General features: G+C 35.0%; 2 protein-coding genes and 1 non-coding gene across 3 annotated transcripts; all 3 read right to left on the bottom strand.

Moving 5' to 3' along the window:
• Positions 1-1,706: 1,706 nt before the first annotated feature.
• Positions 1,707-4,549, bottom strand: LOC104893884 (CASP-like protein 1F2). The gene is made up of 3 exons (XM_057394860.1): positions 4,271-4,549; positions 3,750-3,876; positions 1,707-2,475 (listed from the first exon to the last, which is right to left on the bottom strand). Exons 1-3 carry the CDS (start codon positions 4,474-4,476, stop codon positions 2,230-2,232), a joined length of 579 nt encoding a protein of 192 aa, XP_057250843.1. The 5' UTR covers positions 4,477-4,549; the 3' UTR covers positions 1,707-2,229.
• Positions 4,550-11,246: 6,697 nt separating this feature from the next.
• LOC125498149 (small nucleolar RNA R71) lies at positions 11,247-11,350 on the bottom strand. Its single transcript, XR_007274915.1, has one exon. It is a non-coding gene; the product is annotated as a small nucleolar RNA R71 (small nucleolar RNA).
• Positions 11,351-17,409: 6,059 nt separating this feature from the next.
• LOC130591438 (uncharacterized) lies at positions 17,410-20,057 on the bottom strand. Its single transcript, XM_057394759.1, has 4 exons — positions 19,361-20,057; positions 19,099-19,241; positions 18,265-19,016; positions 17,410-18,013 (listed from the first exon to the last, which is right to left on the bottom strand). Exons 1-4 carry the CDS (start codon positions 20,055-20,057, stop codon positions 17,410-17,412), a joined length of 2,196 nt encoding a protein of 731 aa, XP_057250742.1.
• Positions 20,058-20,497: the final 440 nt, after the last annotated feature.

The raw sequence follows: 20,497 nt of genomic DNA, 5'->3' as shown, positions 1-20,497 counted from the left end.
GGCTAGAACCCTCCATGAACTCTCCATACATTTGGTGTATAAGTACACGACCAGCACTACTTGGAGATGAGCGAGCCATCCCTTGATGAGGTCTCTCCAACCGACTCCTCATGACCATGGTGAATTGGTCCACCGTTGTTACCATGCACCCTTGTCCCTGGAGGGATATAAGAACTAGTTTCCATGTTGTGGAAATTTGATTCACCCTAAGCAACTTCTTTATTCTTCTTAGAACGTGTTTCCGGCATTTTAGAAAAAAATTAACTGTTTTTTACAGTTAGTTTTCGAAAATGTGAAGAACAAGAATTTTTATAATCTTATTATGAATCCTATTCTCACACTATCCTCGCCAAAAAACTTCTTGGTGTAAATTAGTTTGTTGACCTTACAAATAAATCAATAAACACTCAATAGTTTGGTATTGAATGCCTTGGGAGACTTAGTACCTGGGGAATTACCGGTTCGAATTAGATAAAATCTTGTTAACGTACTCTAGCAATTTAATTAATAATCAAACTATGACATAAATTAAATTAAGGCAAAAAACAATAAATAGAGCAAACGATAATCAATCTTTTAATTAAAGTATAAAATTCCCACACATGCCACAATCTTAGAGATGGATTTTACAACACACAAGGGATAAGTCAGGCTACACAATTTAAAAAGGAGACACGAAGGTTGTTACCTCCATGGTTCCTAGCTTGCTTCTATTGGAAATTTTGAGATCTTGCCTAATGGTACCAGAACATGCTTAAACTAAATCTAAGGAACTAAACTATAACCCTAGATGGGGGTTATATTAGGCTATCCTAGTGCTAGCTACGCTAGAGAATTAAGAAATTCTAGAGTTTGATGGATTGCATGTCTGTTTCTTGATAATAATTTCTCTATTTATAGAGAATCGTAACATGTAACTTCCATACATGTTGGGGAGGGAAAATGTTTGAATCATATATTTGATTCAAACCTCAACCGTTTTTTTGCATTGAATAATTGTTGCTCTTTAATGCACATTTGTCTTCATGTTGTAGCGTCCTCTCATCATCTTCTTTTGATTGTTATTCTTTGACTTCATCTTTTGATAATCTTGATGACCTTCCTTTGAATTTTGTTGACTTTGACCTCTATTGACTTCGCTTAATGGGCTTCATATTTCCATTGGATCCTTATGTTAAAGCACAAATTAAACGTTTTGAGGTTTGATTCAATGTACCACAATAAATGTTACTTGACATCCCAAAATGGTAGTAACATTACCTCTATCTAACATAAAGGCCACGTTGTGATTTGGATTAGTTGGTAAAAGTCTACTTCCATTAAAAGTTTTGTCAATTTATATATTGATCTGTTTTTCTATAAAAAAAAAAGTTGTATATTGATTAGTACTCTATGTAAAAAGTATTTTAGATTTATTCGAAAGAGATAGTATATTTTTCACTTTTGTTATTCCATAATACAATAATAAATTGAAACTAACATTCAAATTGAATTCCACGATCTAGAAACTTCAAAAAACAATACCCACCTAGAACTTATTTTGAGATGAAATGAGCATAATAACATGATAATTATGCAATACAAACAGTATATATGTAGGTTGATTAAATTAATTTCACTTGAAGCTTTTACCAAAAAGAGGCTAACTATCAAAAAACTATTATATGACTAGTCACGAGCATGCCAGCCCGAAAGGAGTTCCCAAAACTAAGCAAAAACCAAATATATTTTTGCGTTAATATATAAGTACTACGTGCTACTACTTGACATTTAATTGCATAAATACATACTACGTACATCTCATGGTCTGTCTTAGAAAGTGACAATTTCCCCTGTATGGCACTTAATCCAGCAGACTAATGTGTACACCTAACAAGCTCATGAGTTTCTTTCAATTGCGTTTCTTTTCATACAACATAACTGAATACATGTAAGAGGAAGAAGCCAAATGATAAGAAACTTGTTGCTAAAACGGAAAAATAAGTACTAGACAAACCTACTAAATCATATCTATGGAAGATGAAAAAAATTAAAAAATACATATATAGGTCAACATTTACTTCTTACTAAAAGAACAAACATGCAATAATACCAACATCATATACAATAATAGCCACGCTTAGCTTGTTGACGGCGTAATTTGAACTAGTAATGTGACTACCAAATGTAACCTCGAACGTACGAGTGAATTAATGTAGTAGAGGTATATATATAATAGTAAATAATAGTTTAGAGATTCTGAATTTGAGTAGGTTGAGAGAAAGGAGAGGTGGACTTGGTAGCAGAGATGATAGTGAGGAAGAAAAAGAAGATTAAAGAGAAATAGGCAAGGACAACAGAAGCAGTAACTTTGTGGCAGAAAGTGGGAAAATGATCACAAATTGGCATCCACCCTGCATGTTCATATCCATATTGCCCCACGTAACCTATTGCTGTTGCTGCGGCACATCCTGCTAGTAACACTGACATTATCACCTGCATTTTTCATTTTTTGCCAAAACATTTCTTTGTACGTTAGCCCCATCTAATAGATCTGATCTATACATAGTATATCGAATCCATTATCTCAAATAACATACTCCTATATATGTCATCTTCCAAAAAGAAAATCAACAACGTAACTGTTTTTGCCTTTCCTATTACTAATTGAATTCAGTAGATTTTCAGTTACAATAATTATCTGCCTGATCTTCCCTTCTAATTACATTTTTTTTGTTTTCCTTATCATGATGTACATATAGTTCATTGTTATCTGCATTATGTAATCAAGATATATATTTTTTTTTTTTGAGGGGATGTAATCAAGATATATTGTTCATCTTAAAGTGGTTTCTGGTTAAGTAACTCATTTTGTTCTGATTATCTGTTACTTTTTTAGAGATATTTATTATTTGTATGTTGTGCAACAGTGCAAGTGAGTTTTGTCATCAATTCTCTGTGTTCTTCTTTAATAATGTCATCGTATCTAAACAAGAACGAACCGTTGAAAAGCAAATTCCACACATTAAATTTGGACTTCGATCATATGAACTCATTTGTATCATTGTATGTAAATAGGTAATCCTATATTCACGTGCTAGCTTTTACCACGTTAAACCTCTAGACCTAGTACTATTGCTTCTTCACTTAAATTTTAAAAGAGTAAGCTAGGTGTACAGGATAACATGTACATACCATGATAAAAAACTGATACAATGTAATACTATATATGTAGTCATTAATCATCAAAGTTTAAGGATAGGAGTGAGCTCAAGTGGGTAGAGTGCTCGCCCTTGGCCCCTGAGGTCAGGGATTCGATCCTTACCCCCAGCATAAAATGCTGTTACCAGCCAATGTGTTGGTGTTTCCTACAGGCTAGTAGTCTTGTAAGGGTTAGCCCTTGGGCTGACTTAATTTCCTAATAAAAATAAATAAAATTAATCATCCAAGTTTATTTCCCCTAAAAAACCTGAAAAATCATCATCCAAGTTTAATTTTACACCATAGAAATAATGTTTCATTCTTGATAATATAGGTGAGCTAAGACACCTAAATGTGGTAAGTGGTACTTAGCTAGTTAGTAAGAATGGTATTGAATGAGCTAGTTCATTTTGATATAAGGAGTGTAGTAATTAAGTTTTGGGAAATAAAGTACGATATGAAAAACTTTCTAAAAATATGTAATTTAGCAATTGAAGGATGGAAATAAACCAAACTATTATTTCCCTTAGGTGAAAAAAAAGATAAAAGGGCAGTTCTTGTTTTATTACCAGATCATGCATGAAAAAGAAGAAATGATATTTGGTTTTGGATGATACCACTCGCCGGAGGATGAAGGTAAAACCCAGAGAAAGAAAAGAAAACAAACTTGCAATTGCAGTTGTAAATGCAAAAAACCTGCACACAAAACCAAATTAGGATATATAACACAAAGATTATCAAAATTCATGCATGCTAATTAATATACAACATTAGTTATATTATGTTCGTATCAAATTTTGGTGGTATATTCAGTAAAAAAACATATTATATTGAATCATAAATATTTTGTACTTGAACAAAAAAAACGTAACATGAAAACGAAAAACCAAAGGATCGGAATATTAAGACAATGTTATCTTCTAAGACTTTGACTTTATATACGACTAGTTATTTGGTTGATATGAATATAATTAATTTTTTGATAGCCGTTATTATATGAACTAGGGAAATCTTGTTGACTTGAAACGATGATATAAATTTAAATAGCAAAAAATAATTGAAAATGGTAAATTGAGATAGTATTAATTACTTGAAAGCAGAGGAATAGGTGTATTTGGCATCCATTTGAATGCCAAAGACAAGGGTAGTTTGTTTGGAAGTGAAAACAATGGAAGTAGCAGCAATTGAAGTAACAAGTGCTGATACTCTCAAACCAATTTGGATAAATTCAACCATTTTTTTTGCTTTAGTTTCTAAATGGCTTTCCTCTTCTTTTCCTTCTGCATATGATTGCATTATATTGTGAATAATGCAATGGCAGAAAATTAAAATGGGTAAGAAATTAATTTTTAATTTTGAGAAAAAGAGGGAGAAATAATCGAATATGTATGGAATAATGAGGAGTGTATGTGAGAGTATGTATGTTTATATAGAAGTAAATTTATTTTTTTATTAAGAAAAGAGAAAGTGAATTTTGAAGAAAAATATAGGGTAATTAATGTAGTGTAATGAGAAAGTCAGAGCAAAATGGGGGAAGAAAAGGAGGAGGGAGCTAAATATTTTCAAGGTTATTGCAAAATGTTAGGAAGAAGAATCAGATTGTTAGGAGAGGTCAGATTTGTTCGTTTGCTAAATCTTTGGTGAGTTTTTTTTAGGTTAATGGTAATTTAGCTCTTTAGGGTAATGATGAGTTATGACACAAAGGTTTGTTTACTATAGTTATGGAATGGATGCATGTGAGTTTTTTTATTTTTGTCATTTAATTATTTTTTTAAAAAATTGCCTATTAGATATTGCATTTGTAAGAAACATTAATTTTATTCTTTAGCGGATCAAAACTAAGTGTCTATTCGGAGTCACTGCTATATCTATATTTTGGTTTTAAAAATTCTATATTTTGGTTTTAAAAATTTAAAACTCATGTGTATAGCTAGGTTGTATAACTAGTCATACTAATACATATCATGTTTATTTTGAAACTTAATACACTAAAAATATAGTATTTTTTTTGGTTTTCATATTATTGTTTTTAGATTTCAAAATACTTAATATTACAATACAAAAATAGATAATGAACAACCTTAAATTTTCAAGTTAGAAAATGTTAAATATGTCATCTAAGATTTAGAGCATGTTCAACATCAAATTTCGAAATAATTTTGAGGGATTTGACTATGTCAATATTATACACAAACAGTTAAAAGTGATATTTAGTAAAATAGTTTTAACCTTTTATAACCTTTTTTTAAGGTAATGAGAATTGAGAATCTAGCGTTTGTCATAGGGATGGAAGGAGTGTCTTACAATCCCTAGGTCAATCTTAATCCTCTTTAACCTTTCACAACTTACATCTAATAGTTAACTACTATCACATACAAATACGAACTAAATACCACGACATACAATGGTGGCTATTGCTACCACGCACTTCACCAAGATTGCTTGGTGGAGGTGGTGGGAAACTCACTTTGTGACTTTGTGGTAACAAGTTCGAGCTCCACCACCTACTTGTGTTTGGGAGTAAATTAAAGATTCCCTAATCCCCCTATTCTCAAGCATTGACCTGTGTAGATTGGTTGGCTTCCCTACTATAGATGTTGGTCTAGTAAAATCCTTCTTCTTATCAAGGAGTTTCCAGTAGAGACAAAAAAAAATGCTACCACTTTAACAAAAAGTGTTTTAACTTATGCTACATATAGAGAATAAAAATGACGGACTATTTAGTAGATATATGAGGAAAACAATAATAAGAAGAACATATTCTACCATATAATAGAGTTTTAGAACAGAAGAGAGATATATCATCTATTCTTGTTCCAACTAATTTAGATCTGAATTGATCAAGTTACCTCACTGTCCTCACGTCCTCATCCTTTTTAGTTGCACACCCATGTTAACTCACATTTATCAACACCATCTTTATTTGATCACTAACGTCTAATTGATCTTTATATAAACTATAAAAAGATGATGTTTAAAACGAAGTTTAAAATGAATGTAGCATATTAGATAGTAACAGTGTTTTTTTTTTCCTTTTTCACTTTTTCCATTGTCATAGGAAAATGTAATGTTATTGCACAAAATCCAGAGAAGGTTACTATTGCTTTTAAGGGTGTTACAATAGTACAGATAGAATATATTCATAGTGCGATGTTTTTTTTTTAACAATGATAAAATTTGCATTTTAAACATGAATTACAACCTAAAGCTAGTACATTGAAACGATAAATCAAGGATTTGAACGATAGTGGGATGATTTTAATGAAATATAATTGATGACCGAGACTAAATATAGAGATCGCCAATCAATGTGATCTCAGGTGCATTATATAGATATCGAGAATTTGTAACAAAGTATATTTTCTATATATTCAGGGTATCAAGCAACGACCTTTGTCTCAAGTTAGGTATGTCAATGTTACTGATGTAGTGATGTAGCATTAAACTGAATCAGTAAGTAGATTATATTTATCAAGCTAAGTTTGGCCTAGCAGTAAGGAATGAACCTTTCAACTTCAAAGTTAGGGGTTCGACTACTACTAAGAGCACTTTGAAAGAGGATTTCCTCTTATCATCCCCCACTCTCAAAATGTCTGCCCGCAAACTCGAACAGAGTTAACCTTGGAGAGATTCTAATCTGGCAGGGGCCTTCATCGACATGATGTGTATATTCTCTAGTCATCATTTCAAGTACTATCTTCCAACATAAAGAATTACCATATATGGTTTAGTCCTATGGTGAGAACTGTGGCGTCATGTGCGGAGTTCACCACAATTTTCCCTCCCCAAATTGAATTGTAACACTTAACAGAATCATAAGGTGGTTATATATATGAAAAATTCCTATAGAAGAAGGCAAGGCAAGTCGTTTCTAATACTCCATAATCTTTTGAGTATTGAGTAGTGAAAAAGATGGTTCCAACTTATAGCGTGGTTTCCTCCAAATTGTATAAGAAGAACAATGGAAAGTGACGAACATCAACACGGGATAAATAAAAAAGAATGCTTGGCTTGAGTTTAGAAAACCTTATCAAATTTGCTTGTGTGAGAAAAGGACCTCTTATAGTGGGTGTTTGTTAGGAGGAAGAATATAATCCTCATGATAGTCATATTCAATTTGCACTAGCTTGAATTCAGTCAATTTATGCTTTCGTATAATAGTGAAAAACATTTTTTGATCGAACCAAATTTTAGGTCCACTCAAAGCTGACCTGAGTGGAAGTTCACCGGAGTTTAAATCAAACCAAATGTTGAATTGCTTGTGAGAGTGGCAATCAGATTATGAATTAAGTCGTCTGGTTCAAATTAGGTAATCTGAGTTAATATAGGTCATTTTTAGTCAAGTAGTATAAACATGATCCAAATATATTGGACCCTTTTGTTATTAGTGGAATAAAATAATCTAATCTATCATTTGCTTCTTTTTTATCGAATGATTTTGACTGAATATATAGTATTTCTGATGGATCAGGTGTGTTTAAGTATGTAAGTTCAGTAAAAAAAAAATGAATATACCAGTTTAAATTAGGTAGTTTCAAGTTTGGTAGGAAATCACTCCATGTATACAATGCTAATGTTGGTGAATATAAGAGAGATGTAATCAATATGAATAGAAATATTAAAAAATACAAGTAACTAAAAATTTGATGGATCAGTTAGAGATAATTTAGCCATTGCGAAAATTATTCACCGCGATCACAATGGCACCTGTCTTTGCAATTCGTACACAACTTAGCAAATACGACTCCACTCCTATATAGCCTCGAGGATATACAATATCTCCTCACAAGCTTCACGACCATCAAGTCCAATGATACCTAACGAGAAGCAAATGGTGTTGCTGACTATTTAGCATCATTCATACACTATTCGTCAACAACTATAGATATAAACATTCTCTTGGATCAAAATTTATTTTATTTCATAGTTTAGACCAATTAGGATTTAGTCTTGAGACAAGAATTTTCCTGGTTTTGTATTTATTTTTCCAACTAAAAAATAAATGTAAATATGATACTCAAGTACACATTAAGTCATTAATATCAAATCTCTTCAATTTCAAGTAAGGTTCTTATACGGTTTGATTATTCTTGATTAGTTTGATTCATTTTAATAAATTTCGATTGAATTCAAATAATATTTTAGTTCCGGATCCAATAAATTTTGACTGGATATTAACTATGGTCGAGTCAATTGTGCCAGGACTACTTTCTGCACCTGTGTCTCATTGCTTTTATTCCAAAAGCGGCTAATAATAATTAATGAAGATGCATTCCTGGCGAATTGGACTTTAGAGCAAACTGTTGAATTATTTGTAGGTCAATATTTACAACCAAATTACCTATATATCACATGTGGTTAGCAATTATAGAAACAAATTAAAGATGTATTCGAAATATTTTCAAACAAATTCATGTTTAGTGTTGGGGGTCTAAATATAGGCTTAAGCTCGTTATGATTGAACTAGATGGTCATTCTAAGCAGTTAGGCACAAGAGAAGAAAAGTGGAAGTAAGGCATCTAAAAGGAACTGACCCAAAGCCTCATGTACCTACTTCGCACTATATATATTTTCAAGAGATAGCATATGACTCTTTGTTAAATATAGCTTTTAGTTAGGATTTATTATCCATGGTTAGTTAGATTTTCTTTTCCATACGGGATTCCTATAACTCTTGTATATATATGGAGTGATTGCTCAATGAGAAACCCAAGCTTTATGAAGTTATGGTTTTATATAGAGTTTCCCCTATTTATAAGCTAAAGTGTGTTTCAATGGTGCTCTTAGGAGCCATTTTTATACTAACTTTCTCCATCTAGTTGTTGTTTTAATTTCTATTTTGTGATGGTTTGTAGGTTTTACGGAGCCATTTTCCTATTTTCTACTACTTTGCGTCTACCACATTCGAATCGAGAGGTTTTAAGGCATACATGATGAGTTCCGAGGTCTCGAGAATACTTTCCGAAGCCTTGGACAAAAGAAGAAGCGAAGCCTCGGCATTATTTGGAGCCAAGGAATGAAGAGACGAGGTTTCACCCAAACATATCAGACGGCCATCTTCGCCATAAGTGCTTTTTGTTGCGGTCCCGGTCGAGTTCTTTTGGCCCTGTCGTAGTTTGATGACCTGAACCGATCGGGCGAGATGGCCCGATGTCATCAGGCAAGGCAAATCTCATGTGCTGCTGCGAGGCGAAGCTCGCGCTGAACTTAAGTGGCCCAACTTCATCGGTGGGGATCAGCCTGACTTCATCAGGTGTTTGGCGAGTGTGAGATGTATGATATGGGTGATGTGCTAAACTTTGCGAAGCTTGTGTGTTGTGGCCCAATGCCATCGGGCAGCTCAGCCCAATCACATCGGGCAGTAGACATTGCTGCTCATGCTGCGAAGGATTTGTGTTGAAACATAAGAAGCCCGATTCCATCGGGCGGGTTAGGCACGACCAGGCGGTTGACCCATCACGTGTATTTCAATAATTTTCGAGCTATTTCGTATTATTTTTTCTTTATGTTAGGTTTAATATAAATACAAAAATTAGAACATTAATAAGACATCTTTTATTTACTTTTTGTTTAGCATTTGTTTGGATGGTTCTCTCTCTAGAGTGATTCATAAACCTTAGTTTATTGCTTTTCTCTTTGGATTGAAGATCAAACCTTTGGATTATTTGCAAGTTCTATAAATTTCTTTAATTTGGTAATCTTCTTTATTATTTCCTCTATTATAGATTTGATTCATCTCTAAGAAAATTGCAATCATTCTAAGTATAAATTACTATATATCGATTTTATCCTTTTTTTTTATAAACATGAGTCAGTAGTTTTATTTATGGAACTGTGGGGATCTATGTATGCAATGAGGGATTGATAGATTAGTCTAATTACCTTCTTTTTTAATTGTTTCGTGTGATTGAATCATTCATGCTAGATTTATAAATCAGGTCTGATTTGTATTCATACTATCACAATACTGAAGTGGCTTCGAGAGGAGAGATACCACATAGGCTTTAAATCATTAGGCAGAGTGATCTTTGACCATGTGAGAGCGGTTAGGAGATCTTTTAGGAAGGTAATGGTCGAGAGAAATTACATGTTCCCTAGATAAATTGACTTAATTAGGTAGGTGTTATTTCACCATGACTTCCCGAAATGTATGCATAGTGATCCATAATCCTAGTTCTTTATTAATTGATTCATTCTCACGTATTTAATTATGTCATTTGCTTAGTTTAGTAAAGTAACTATTTTCATCTGATTTAGTTAGTATAATATTAGAGTTTAAATACAATAGTATAGTTATCTCCCTGTAGATTCGATCCTGACTTCCCTGACTACTACTTAGTGGACCTTAGGTTATTTTTTATTAGGTGATACGACTTTAGCCTGTCAAATTTGGCGCCATTGCTGGTGAGAGGGTTTATTTTTATTTTATTTGAATTATAGTATTACACTAACCTACTCTGAAGAACACTTGGAGCATCTCATTTTTGTTTTAGTGTTTTTGGTGTATGAGCAGTAGATTAAAATCCCCAAATCTCATTCCATTTGATCCGAAGATTGAAAATACCAATCATAGACTCAGAAGAAAAGTAAGCAAGCAAAGTTGTCTGCAAGGCTACCGTCCCAAAAGACACCTTCTCTACCATCTTCACCAAAGAAAGAATTCCCCGTCACACCTATTACTCTTAAAATGGGTGACGAGGTTAAAGCAACCTGCAAAGATTATGCACAACCATCTCCTGATAATGTGCCCACTGGGGTACGGTTCCCTACTATTGCTGCTTCAAATTTTAAACTCAAATCTCATGTGCTGAACATGGTTCAAAATAATCAATTTGCTGGGTACCTTGTGAAGACCCAAACCAACACATGCAGTGATTTTCACAATGTTGTGCTACTCGAAAACAAGTTGATGTTTATGCCGAGGAGATGAAAACGATTTTATTAGCTTTTCTCTGCGAGACAAAGCTCTTTTTTGGTATAACGAGTTGCCTGCCTCCATCACCACTTGAACAGAGTTATCAAAAAATTTCGTCATCAAATGGTATCCATATAAAAAGACTGCAAATGTGCGCACTAAGATAGTGACTTTCACCCAAGATCCTGAAGAGTTATTGTATGAAGCATGGGAAAGATTCAAGGATCTGCAGAGCCTTTGTCCTCATCATGGTTTTGACAAGTGGTATTTGTGTCAGATTTTCCACACTAGAGTTGAGGCATATACGAGACGGGTAATTGATGGAGCTTCTGGTGGGTCATGGTTGTGGCCGCGTCACAGTGTTGGACTCTTCATCCTTTCACTCACTGCCACAAATCAGGACATGCCGAAAAATGCTACGAGGTCGTCGGGTATCCCGAAGCCTCGCGTGATGATGCGTCAGGGCGCGGTCAGGGTCACGGCTCCACATGTCGTGGCCGAGGCTTAGCGTGTGCCAATGCCCGATCCTCTACTCCACGATCACCCAGTCAACGTTCACCCCTTCCTTTCCTTAGCTTTTTTCGGCTTAACAGTGAAAGGCCTTAGCCGGCCTTATTGGTAATGCCAAAATTTCCAATGAACGACTTAATGGTATGTTTTATCCTATTGCGTGGATTATTGATACAGGGGCTATTCATCATGTCACTGCTGAGAAGTCATGGTTATATGATGTTGCGGAAGTTATTGATTGTTCTGTTAGCCTTCCTAACGTCTGTCACTGCGACTCATAAGGGTTTTGTTCTCTCTCGAATCATTTCATTCTTACTAATATTCTTTTTGTGCCTAAGTTCAGTTGTAACTAATTATTATGTCTCTCATTAAGCTTCTGAATTACAATGTACTATAGAATTTTACTCGTGTATGTGTGCTTTACAGGACCGCATATTCTAACGAGGCTTGGACGAGATAGAATTTATTACTTCTACAAGGATGCACCTGTGACATCAGCTTTTCTTCATGTTGTTACTTCAAATTCTGACCTTTGACATAGGCGTATGAGGCACCTTTCAGAACGAGTGATTAAGTTACTACCTCCTCTTTGTGGTCATAAGGGTAGTCTACATAAAGGATGTGAAACTTGCTTTCGTGTTCAACATCCTCTAGATAAGTTTCCTTTAAGTGATATTAGAACTAGTAGGATTTTTGAGATAATAATAAATTGTGCGTGATACGTGGGGTGACATGTTTCATCTTGTGGTGCTCGCTATTTTTAACTGTTGTTGATGATTATGCTCGTGCTGTGTGGATCTAATTCTTGTAAGATAAAACCAAGGTTTTTCACATGTTTATGGCCTTTGTTGCAATGGTTGACTGTCAATTCTCCCGAACAATTAAAATAGTTCAAAGTGACAATGGCACATAATTTAATTGCTTGATTATTTCACTGCCACTGGCATTATTTTCCAACTCCATGTGTTGCCACATTACAATAAAATGAGAGGGTTGAGCGTAAACATAAACACATTTTTAATGTAGGCAGGGCTCGTCGTTTCCAATCCCACTTACCTATCTATTTCTAGGGGGAAAGTGTTCTTGCAGCTGCTCATATCATAAATCATAATCCATATATATTGTTAGATAACAATTTACCTTTTGAAGTTCTTTATGGTATTACACCTTCATATGAGGCCATTAGAACCTTTAGTTGTCTTTGCTTTGCTCATAATCACAAAAAAAGGTACCAAGTTTGCCAACATGAGTAGAAAATGTATTGTGGGCTATCCGTTTGGTAAAAGGGTTGGAAATTATTTGATTTAGATACAAAGGAATTTTCTATATCTCGTGATGTTAAGTTTTTTTTAGGAAATGTTCCTTTTTGAATTACTTCAAGCTGCCAATATTAACCCTATTTCCTTATTTCCCAGTAACTCCATACCCATCCATCTTGATTTTGATGACTTTGATCCAACCCCGCTCCAGAAATCACCTTACCACAGCCCATACCAATCGGCCCAGCTTTGAGCACTCTTCTTCTCTCGTTACATCGACCCAATTTCCCTCCTTACTTGACCCACCTAAAAAATCCTCGTTTGGCCTAATTGCTTCTCCATTGCCTGGCCCATCTTCTCCCTCTCCCTCGCCTGACCCCACGTCTCCCCAGCTCCAGTCCCAAAAGCGTTCGCTTCCTTCCTCTCCACATGCTAGCTCAGCTCCACCTTCCGCTTCTCTTTCTTTGGACTCCCATCCCACAAATGGCTTATCTCCTCCTGTGCCAAATCAAAACTCTCATTTTCCTCATGATTTGGGTCGTGAGAAACGTGAGAAAATTCCATCTGTCTTGTTAAAAGATTTTGTCACGCATTCTGTCATCACTGAAAGTCCATCTCTCTTTGCTTCGTCTCCTTCGAATTTCTCAGGTACTCCTTATCCTATAACTCATTATATTAATTGCACAAATTTTTCTGAGAAGTATCACAAATTTCTTGCTTCTGTTATTTCCCACCTTGAACCCAAGTCTTTTAAGGAAGTTATAAAGGATGATGGTTGGAAAGATTCTACGCATGTTGAAATTCATGCTTTAGAGGATAATGGTACCCGGACACTAGAAGAGCTTCCTCCTGGGAAGCGAGCTTTAGGCAGTCAATAGGTTTATCATATTAACTATTTATCGATGGGGCTGTGGAACGTTTGAAATCTCATCTTGTTGTAGTAGGCGATCATCAAGAGGCAGGTGTTGATTATAATGAAAATTTTGCACCTATAGGTAAAATGAATATTAGTCGAGATTTTTTAGCTATTGCTGCCTCCAAAAATTGAGAACTTCAACAGATGGATATTGACAATGCTTTTCTTCATGGGGATCTTGATGAATAAGTTTATAAGAAACTTCCTCCATGTTTTGAATGTCCTAATCCAAATTTCGTATGTTGATTACGCAAATCTTTGTATGTTTTGAAGCAAGCTCCTTGTTATTGGTTTGCCAAGTTAGTTTCAATTTTAAAAGGCTATTGTTTTTTTAGTCTTACTTTGATTACTCTCTATTCACTTACACTAGTGGAACTATTCAACTAAATCTTCTAGTATATATTGATGATCTTATTATCTCCGGTAATGATTCCGCTGCTTTAACTGTATTCAAAGCATAATTGTGTGAATGTTTTGAAGTGAAGGATCTTGGTGCTCTGAAATATTTTTTTTGCTATTGAAGTAGCTCATAGTACTTCTGGATTATTTTTATGTCAGCACAAGTACACTTTGGATATTATTTCTAATGGGGGGCCTTCTTGGTGCCAAGCCTTCTGGCTTTCCTATTGAGCAAAATCATCGCTTTGCGCATGCTTCTAGCACATTATTGGAGGATGTCACGCCTTATAGGCGTCTCGTTGGTCGCTTGATTTATTTGGTTATCACTCGACACGACTTGGCCTATGCAGTTCATATTCTCTCTCAGTTTTTGCAGGCCCCTCGTCAGGAACACTGGGATGCTACTCTTCGTGTTGTTTGTTATTTGAAAGGTACCCTTGGACAGGGTATTCTTCTTCTTGCTGATAGTGACTTATCTCTACAGGGTTGTGTGATTCTGATTGGGCGGCCTGTCCTCTCACTCGTAGATCTCTCACAGGTTAGATTGTGTTCTTGGGTGCTTCTCCTGTTTATTGGAAGACAAAGAAACAACATACAATCTCTTGCAGATGTTATGTTTTATGCAGATGTTATGTTTTGATGATGAAAATTAATATAATATGTTGTAGCATGAAAGTATGTAACAGTTGCAACAGATGCATGAAGAAAGAAATTGATAAACGAAGACTTTGAAGAAAAGAAGAATCAAGAATGAAGTTCTAGTTTATAATTTCTTAGAATAGTTACTTTAGATTAAAATGTAATATGCTCTAACTTAGTGATATGCTATGTGCTAAATATAGAAATATAAAGTTAGTATAATTATTATTTTCTTTGAGTTAAGAAAGTAAATAATTATATTAAGATTATATATCTATATAAGAGGAAATAGATTTTCGAAATCAGAAATAAAAAGGGATTAAGGAAAACGAGTTTTTAGAAAAAGATTTTGTAAAACCGAGTTTCTAAAAGATTTTGATAAAAACGAGTTTTTGAAAAGATTTTAATAAAAATCAGATTTTGATAAAAACGAGTTTTTGAAAAGATTTTAATAAAAATCAGATTTTGATAAAAACGAGTTTTTGAAAAGATTTTAATAATAATCGGTTTTTGATAAAAGCGTGTTTTCAAATAAAAGATTTTTATAAAACAGAATTTTATTAAAACATGTTTTCAGATTTTCTAAAAAGGATTTGGAAAAATACTTTTTAGATATAAACAGACTTTGAGTTGAAAAAGAAAATCTAATGTGGAAAACTTATCTTTTTAAGTTTAAAAGATAAAGATAGAAAAAGATAAAGTTTTATCCCTTAAATCAAGGATTAAAAGATAAAGATATTTTTAAGTGATTTTCGTCCTAACCAAGCCCTATAAAAGGGAATCAGAATTCACTTTTAAATCTCACGTTTTCAAAGAGAAAAATCGAGTCTATTAAAAGCTGAAAACTATTTCCTCCGGCACTGAGCATAGCACTGAGCGAGTCAGATTTAAGTTACTATTATACGATTGTAATTGTCCTCTACTTGCTTGACTAAGAAGCACATAATTGAGGATCGTTCTTTTTCTGTAACTTTAACATTATAGAGAGTGTTAACACTTAGAGTTAAGTGTTGGGGGTCACTACTAGGGTTAGTAGTGAGGGGAATCTTATTGTATCAAGAGTTTGATATTTTAGGGTTCAAAGAAATAAAGAGTTTTATTTCTTGTGGACGTAGATCTCAGAGGTGAGATTGAACCACGTTATATCCTGTGTTTGCGTATCAAATTTCACTTACTTTCAGTTTATTATTCGCAAAAACTTAAATTAGCGATTTACGAGTGTTCAGCACAGTGCCAGGCACTGAGCCATAAAAGAGATTTTGCGAAAATCGATTAGATTCCACCACCCAATTCAACCCCCCCCCCCCTCTTGAGTGTCACCTTGTGTTCCAACAAGTGGTATCAGAGCAGACTATTCTCGTAAGACTTACATCTAGAGAATAGAAATCATGAACACGCAAGATGACTACCGTGACAAGTATTCCAAGTGTTCAATTTTCAACGGGAATGATTATGGATAGTGGAAGACTAGGATGAGGATCTACATTCAAGGTTCTGATTTTCAATGCTGGAGAATCATAAAGACTGGACCTCTTCCTATTCAAAACAAAGATGATGAAGGAAACCTGATCGACAAGGAGGAAGATGAGTACAATTCTGTTGACTACGGAAAGGCCGAAAAGAAATACAAAGCTATGAGTATTCTCCAATCTGGAATTGGACCTGATGAATATTCAAGAATCTCGGCATGTACTACTGCTAAGGAAATTTGGGACACACTGGAATTGGCCCATGAAGGTACAAATGAGGTAAAACAGTCTAGGATAGATTTACTAGTCCATGAATATGAATTGTTCACAATGAATAAGGACGAATCTATTAAAGATATGTTTACCAGATTCACACTAATAACTAATGAACTAAGATCCTTAGGAAAAATCTATTCTTCTGAAGATTTAGTTAGAAAAGTGTTAAGAAGTTTGACTAATAAATGGCTTCTCAAAATCACTGCTATTCAAGAGGCTAAAGATCTAACAAAACTATCACTAGAACAACTAATTGGTTCTTTAATGACTCATGAACTTGTTTTAGATCCTAAATCAAATGAACCAAAGAATAAAAGGTTGGCCTTAAAAACTGAAGTAGAAACGGATGATAGTGAAAGTGATGAAGAAGTAGTGTCTCTAACTAGAAAGTTTCAAAATTTCTTAAAAAAGAACAGGAGCAACAACTTCAGGAGAAGTGGAAACTTCAAAGGTAAAGGCACTACTTTTTTTTTTTTGCTAATTAAGTGAGTATATTGATTAAGAACATACCAATCACAACCATCCTAACCTAAAGGAGGCAAACCAACTAGGTTGGACTCCCAAACCTTTAGGAAGGAAAAAACAGAAAGATTACATTGTAAGAGAGAGCTCCCTTAACCACATTCTATCTCTCATAGTTGTTTTCTTTGGCAACACACTATAGATTCTATCTATACATGTATGTTTAATTCTATACACATGTTTCTCCACAATATCTAGTTTACTATTCCATAGAGCATCATTCCTTGCCCACCATACTTGATACACTGTAGCACAGATGATAGCAATCTTGACTTGTCTTCTGAATCTTGATTCACCATTTGAGTTTACCCTGTCAATCAGACCCTATACTGATGTATCATGGGACTGCATTTGCAACCATTGAAAATTTTTCCTTATAACTGCTTTGCTAAAATAGCATTGAAAAAACAGATGACAGTGAGTCTCTTCTGTTAATCCACAAATTAAGCATGTAGCATCATCTATCACACCCACTTTGGTTAGTCTATCTGCTGTTTTCAATCTGTTTAGCATTACTAGCCAGCATAGAAATCTATGCTTTGGTATATTCAGTCTACCCCAGATAGCACCATACCTACTCACACTCTGCTGCACATTCATCTGCCTCTTGTAAACTTCTGTTACTGAATATACCCCCATATTCAATATCTGAGGCAAAGAAAAGTTCACCTTGAATTGGTCTTTCACCTGGCATATCATTTTCCAATACCAACTGCATTGCTGAGGATGGTTGTACTCCCACCAATTTTCTTCTTTTACATACTGTTCATGCACCCACCTTACCCAGAGATTGTCCTTCTTTAAGGCAATTGCCCACACATACCTCCCTAGAGTTGCTTGATTCCAAATCAAAACATTTTTGATTCCAAGACCACCCTCTTTTTTACTACAGCATACTGAGTCCCAATTTACATTCCCTGAACTTTGACTGTAGTGTTCACCAATCCAAAGATATGATCTACATATCTTATTTATATCTTGTAAGACTTTCCTTGGGATGATCATTATTTGAGCCCAGTAAACATGCAAACTCATGAGAACTGAGTTCACCAAGCATAGTCTTCCTTGGTATGAGAGGTGCCTACTACTCCAACACCTAATTCGAGCTGTCATTCTTTCCACAAGTCCTTCACAATCTTTTATACTAATTCTTTTGTAGCATATAGGGACCCCAAATACCTGAAAGGGAAACTCCCCAAACTGAAGCCTGACATATTAAGGAGCCTTTGGACCTCCTGCTGCTTTAACCCCACTGTAAACAGTTCAGATTTTTGTTTATTGGCTTCTAACCCTGAAGACTCAGAGAAGTGAGTGAATCCTTGAAGCATTCTCAGTACTGACTTGAATTCACCTTTGCAACACATGATGATATCATCTGCAAAGCACAGATGGTTGAGTTTGATACCAGTGCATCTAGGGTGGAACTGGAAATCATCTTTCGCACCTACAATCTTCATTGTTCTACTGAAATATTCCATGCATATCAAAAAAATCAATGGTGAGAGGGGGTCACCTTGTCTTAGACCCCTCTTGCCCTTGAAAAAGCCAACTAATTCCCCATTTATCATTAAACAGAAGCTAGGAGATTTAATGCATTCCATAATCATCTCCACAAAACTGGAGGGGAATTTCATAGCTTGTAGTAACTCTTCAATAAAGCACCAATCTATTGAATCATATGCTTTTTTAAGGTCCATTTTGATGATACAACCTGGTGCAACATCCTTCTTCCCATAGTTCTTGACAATATCTTGACAAATTAAGATATTGTGTGCTATAAATCTCCCTTTTATGAAAGCACCCTGATTTGCAGCTATAATTTCAGGGAGAATCTTGCTCAATCTAGAACACATCAGCTTGGTTATACACTTGTATATAACATTGCAGCACGCAATTGGCCTGAATTCAGTGACATTACCAGGACATTTGACCTTTGGAATCAAAGCCAAAATGTATGATTTATCTCCTTCAATAATTTCTTTGATTGAAAGAAATCCAAGACAGCTGTTGTACACTCAGCACCAACAATACTCCAAGCATCTTTATAGAAAGCTGCCCCAACCCATCAGGTCCTGGTGATTTATCACCAGGAATAGAAAAAATTGCCTGCTTCACTTCTTCGGGAGAGAAAGGTACCAGTAGTGCTTGACATTGTTCTGCATTCAAAACAGGACCAGCATCAATCACCTCCTGTTGCACATGACTCCTGCAATGCCTTGGAGTACCAAGAAGCTGAGTGTAGTAAGCAGGAAAGCTTTGTTCACTTCTTCACTACCTTCAACCCATCTCCCTTCAATATCAGCAACACCATAAATAGTGTTCTGAAGTCTTCTAGTTTTTAAAGCATTGTGAAATGCTTTTGAATTCTCATCTCCATCTTTTAACCATGATAGTTTACTCTTCTGTTGCATAAAAGAAGAATATTTAGCATGAACCTTCTGATACTCCTGTGCAGCTAATTGTTCTCTCTCTCTGGCTTGAATGCTATTAGGATTCAGATGTAGCACCTTCTGAGCTTCTTGCAAAGCTATTTGTGCTTTTGTATCTTCAATATGGATCTGAGAGAACCCCTGTTTGTTCATTTCTTTTAACACTATCTTCACCTGTTTCAGCTTCTTGGTGAACTTAAACATTGCACATCCTCTGACTTCAAAGTTCCAAGCATTCTGAACTTTACTTATGAACTCCTCTCCCATACTCCACATATGAAAATATTTGAAAGGAGCTCTAATGTTCCTACTCCCTTCATGGACTCTAATCAATGTAGGGGTATGATCAAAGAGGCCTTCCTCCATAAATATAGCCTCTGCTGTACTGAATTGATCTCTCCATTTGTCATTCCCAAGTACTCTATCCAATTTTGAAAAGACTCTGTCACTACCTTGTTGTTTATTGTTCCAAGTGTAGTAACAACCATTTGACTTAATATCATCTAAGCCACAATGATTAACACACCTTCTGAAGGCCTCCATCTCACCATCTCTAACCAGCGCACCTAATCTTTCCTCCTATTGAGAACACAGTTAAAATCACTCCAAGAATCCAAGCCTCACTCATGGTGTCAGCTTGGTTCATCAGATTCTTTCCATAACTGCTCTCTGTCTCTGCACTATTAAATGCATAGACAAATGTACAGCAAAAGCCAGTATTTAACCCACTAGGTTTTATAAAGCAATGAATAGCCTGCGCATCCATCCACCTTATATCCACCTGAAAACTTAATGGATTCCAGGCTAAAATGATCCTACCACCATTATGGTATGCTGAATTTGAACAGAAACACCAGCCTCTAAACAGCCTTTGATAGATTGTACCCATATTTTTTGCTTTACCTTAGTCTCCAAGAGACTAACATGCCAAGGGATCTTTTATTCAACAGCTTCTTCACTTCATTTTGCTTATTCATGCTGTT

The sequence above is a fragment of the Beta vulgaris genome, chromosome 5, assembly GCF_026745355.1.
Source record: "Beta vulgaris subsp. vulgaris cultivar EL10 chromosome 5, EL10.2, whole genome shotgun sequence".
Taxonomy (NCBI): Eukaryota; Viridiplantae; Streptophyta; class Magnoliopsida; order Caryophyllales; family Amaranthaceae; genus Beta; species Beta vulgaris.
The sequence above is the reverse complement of the archived record's forward strand: the minus strand, read 5'-3'. Positions and strand labels throughout refer to the sequence as shown.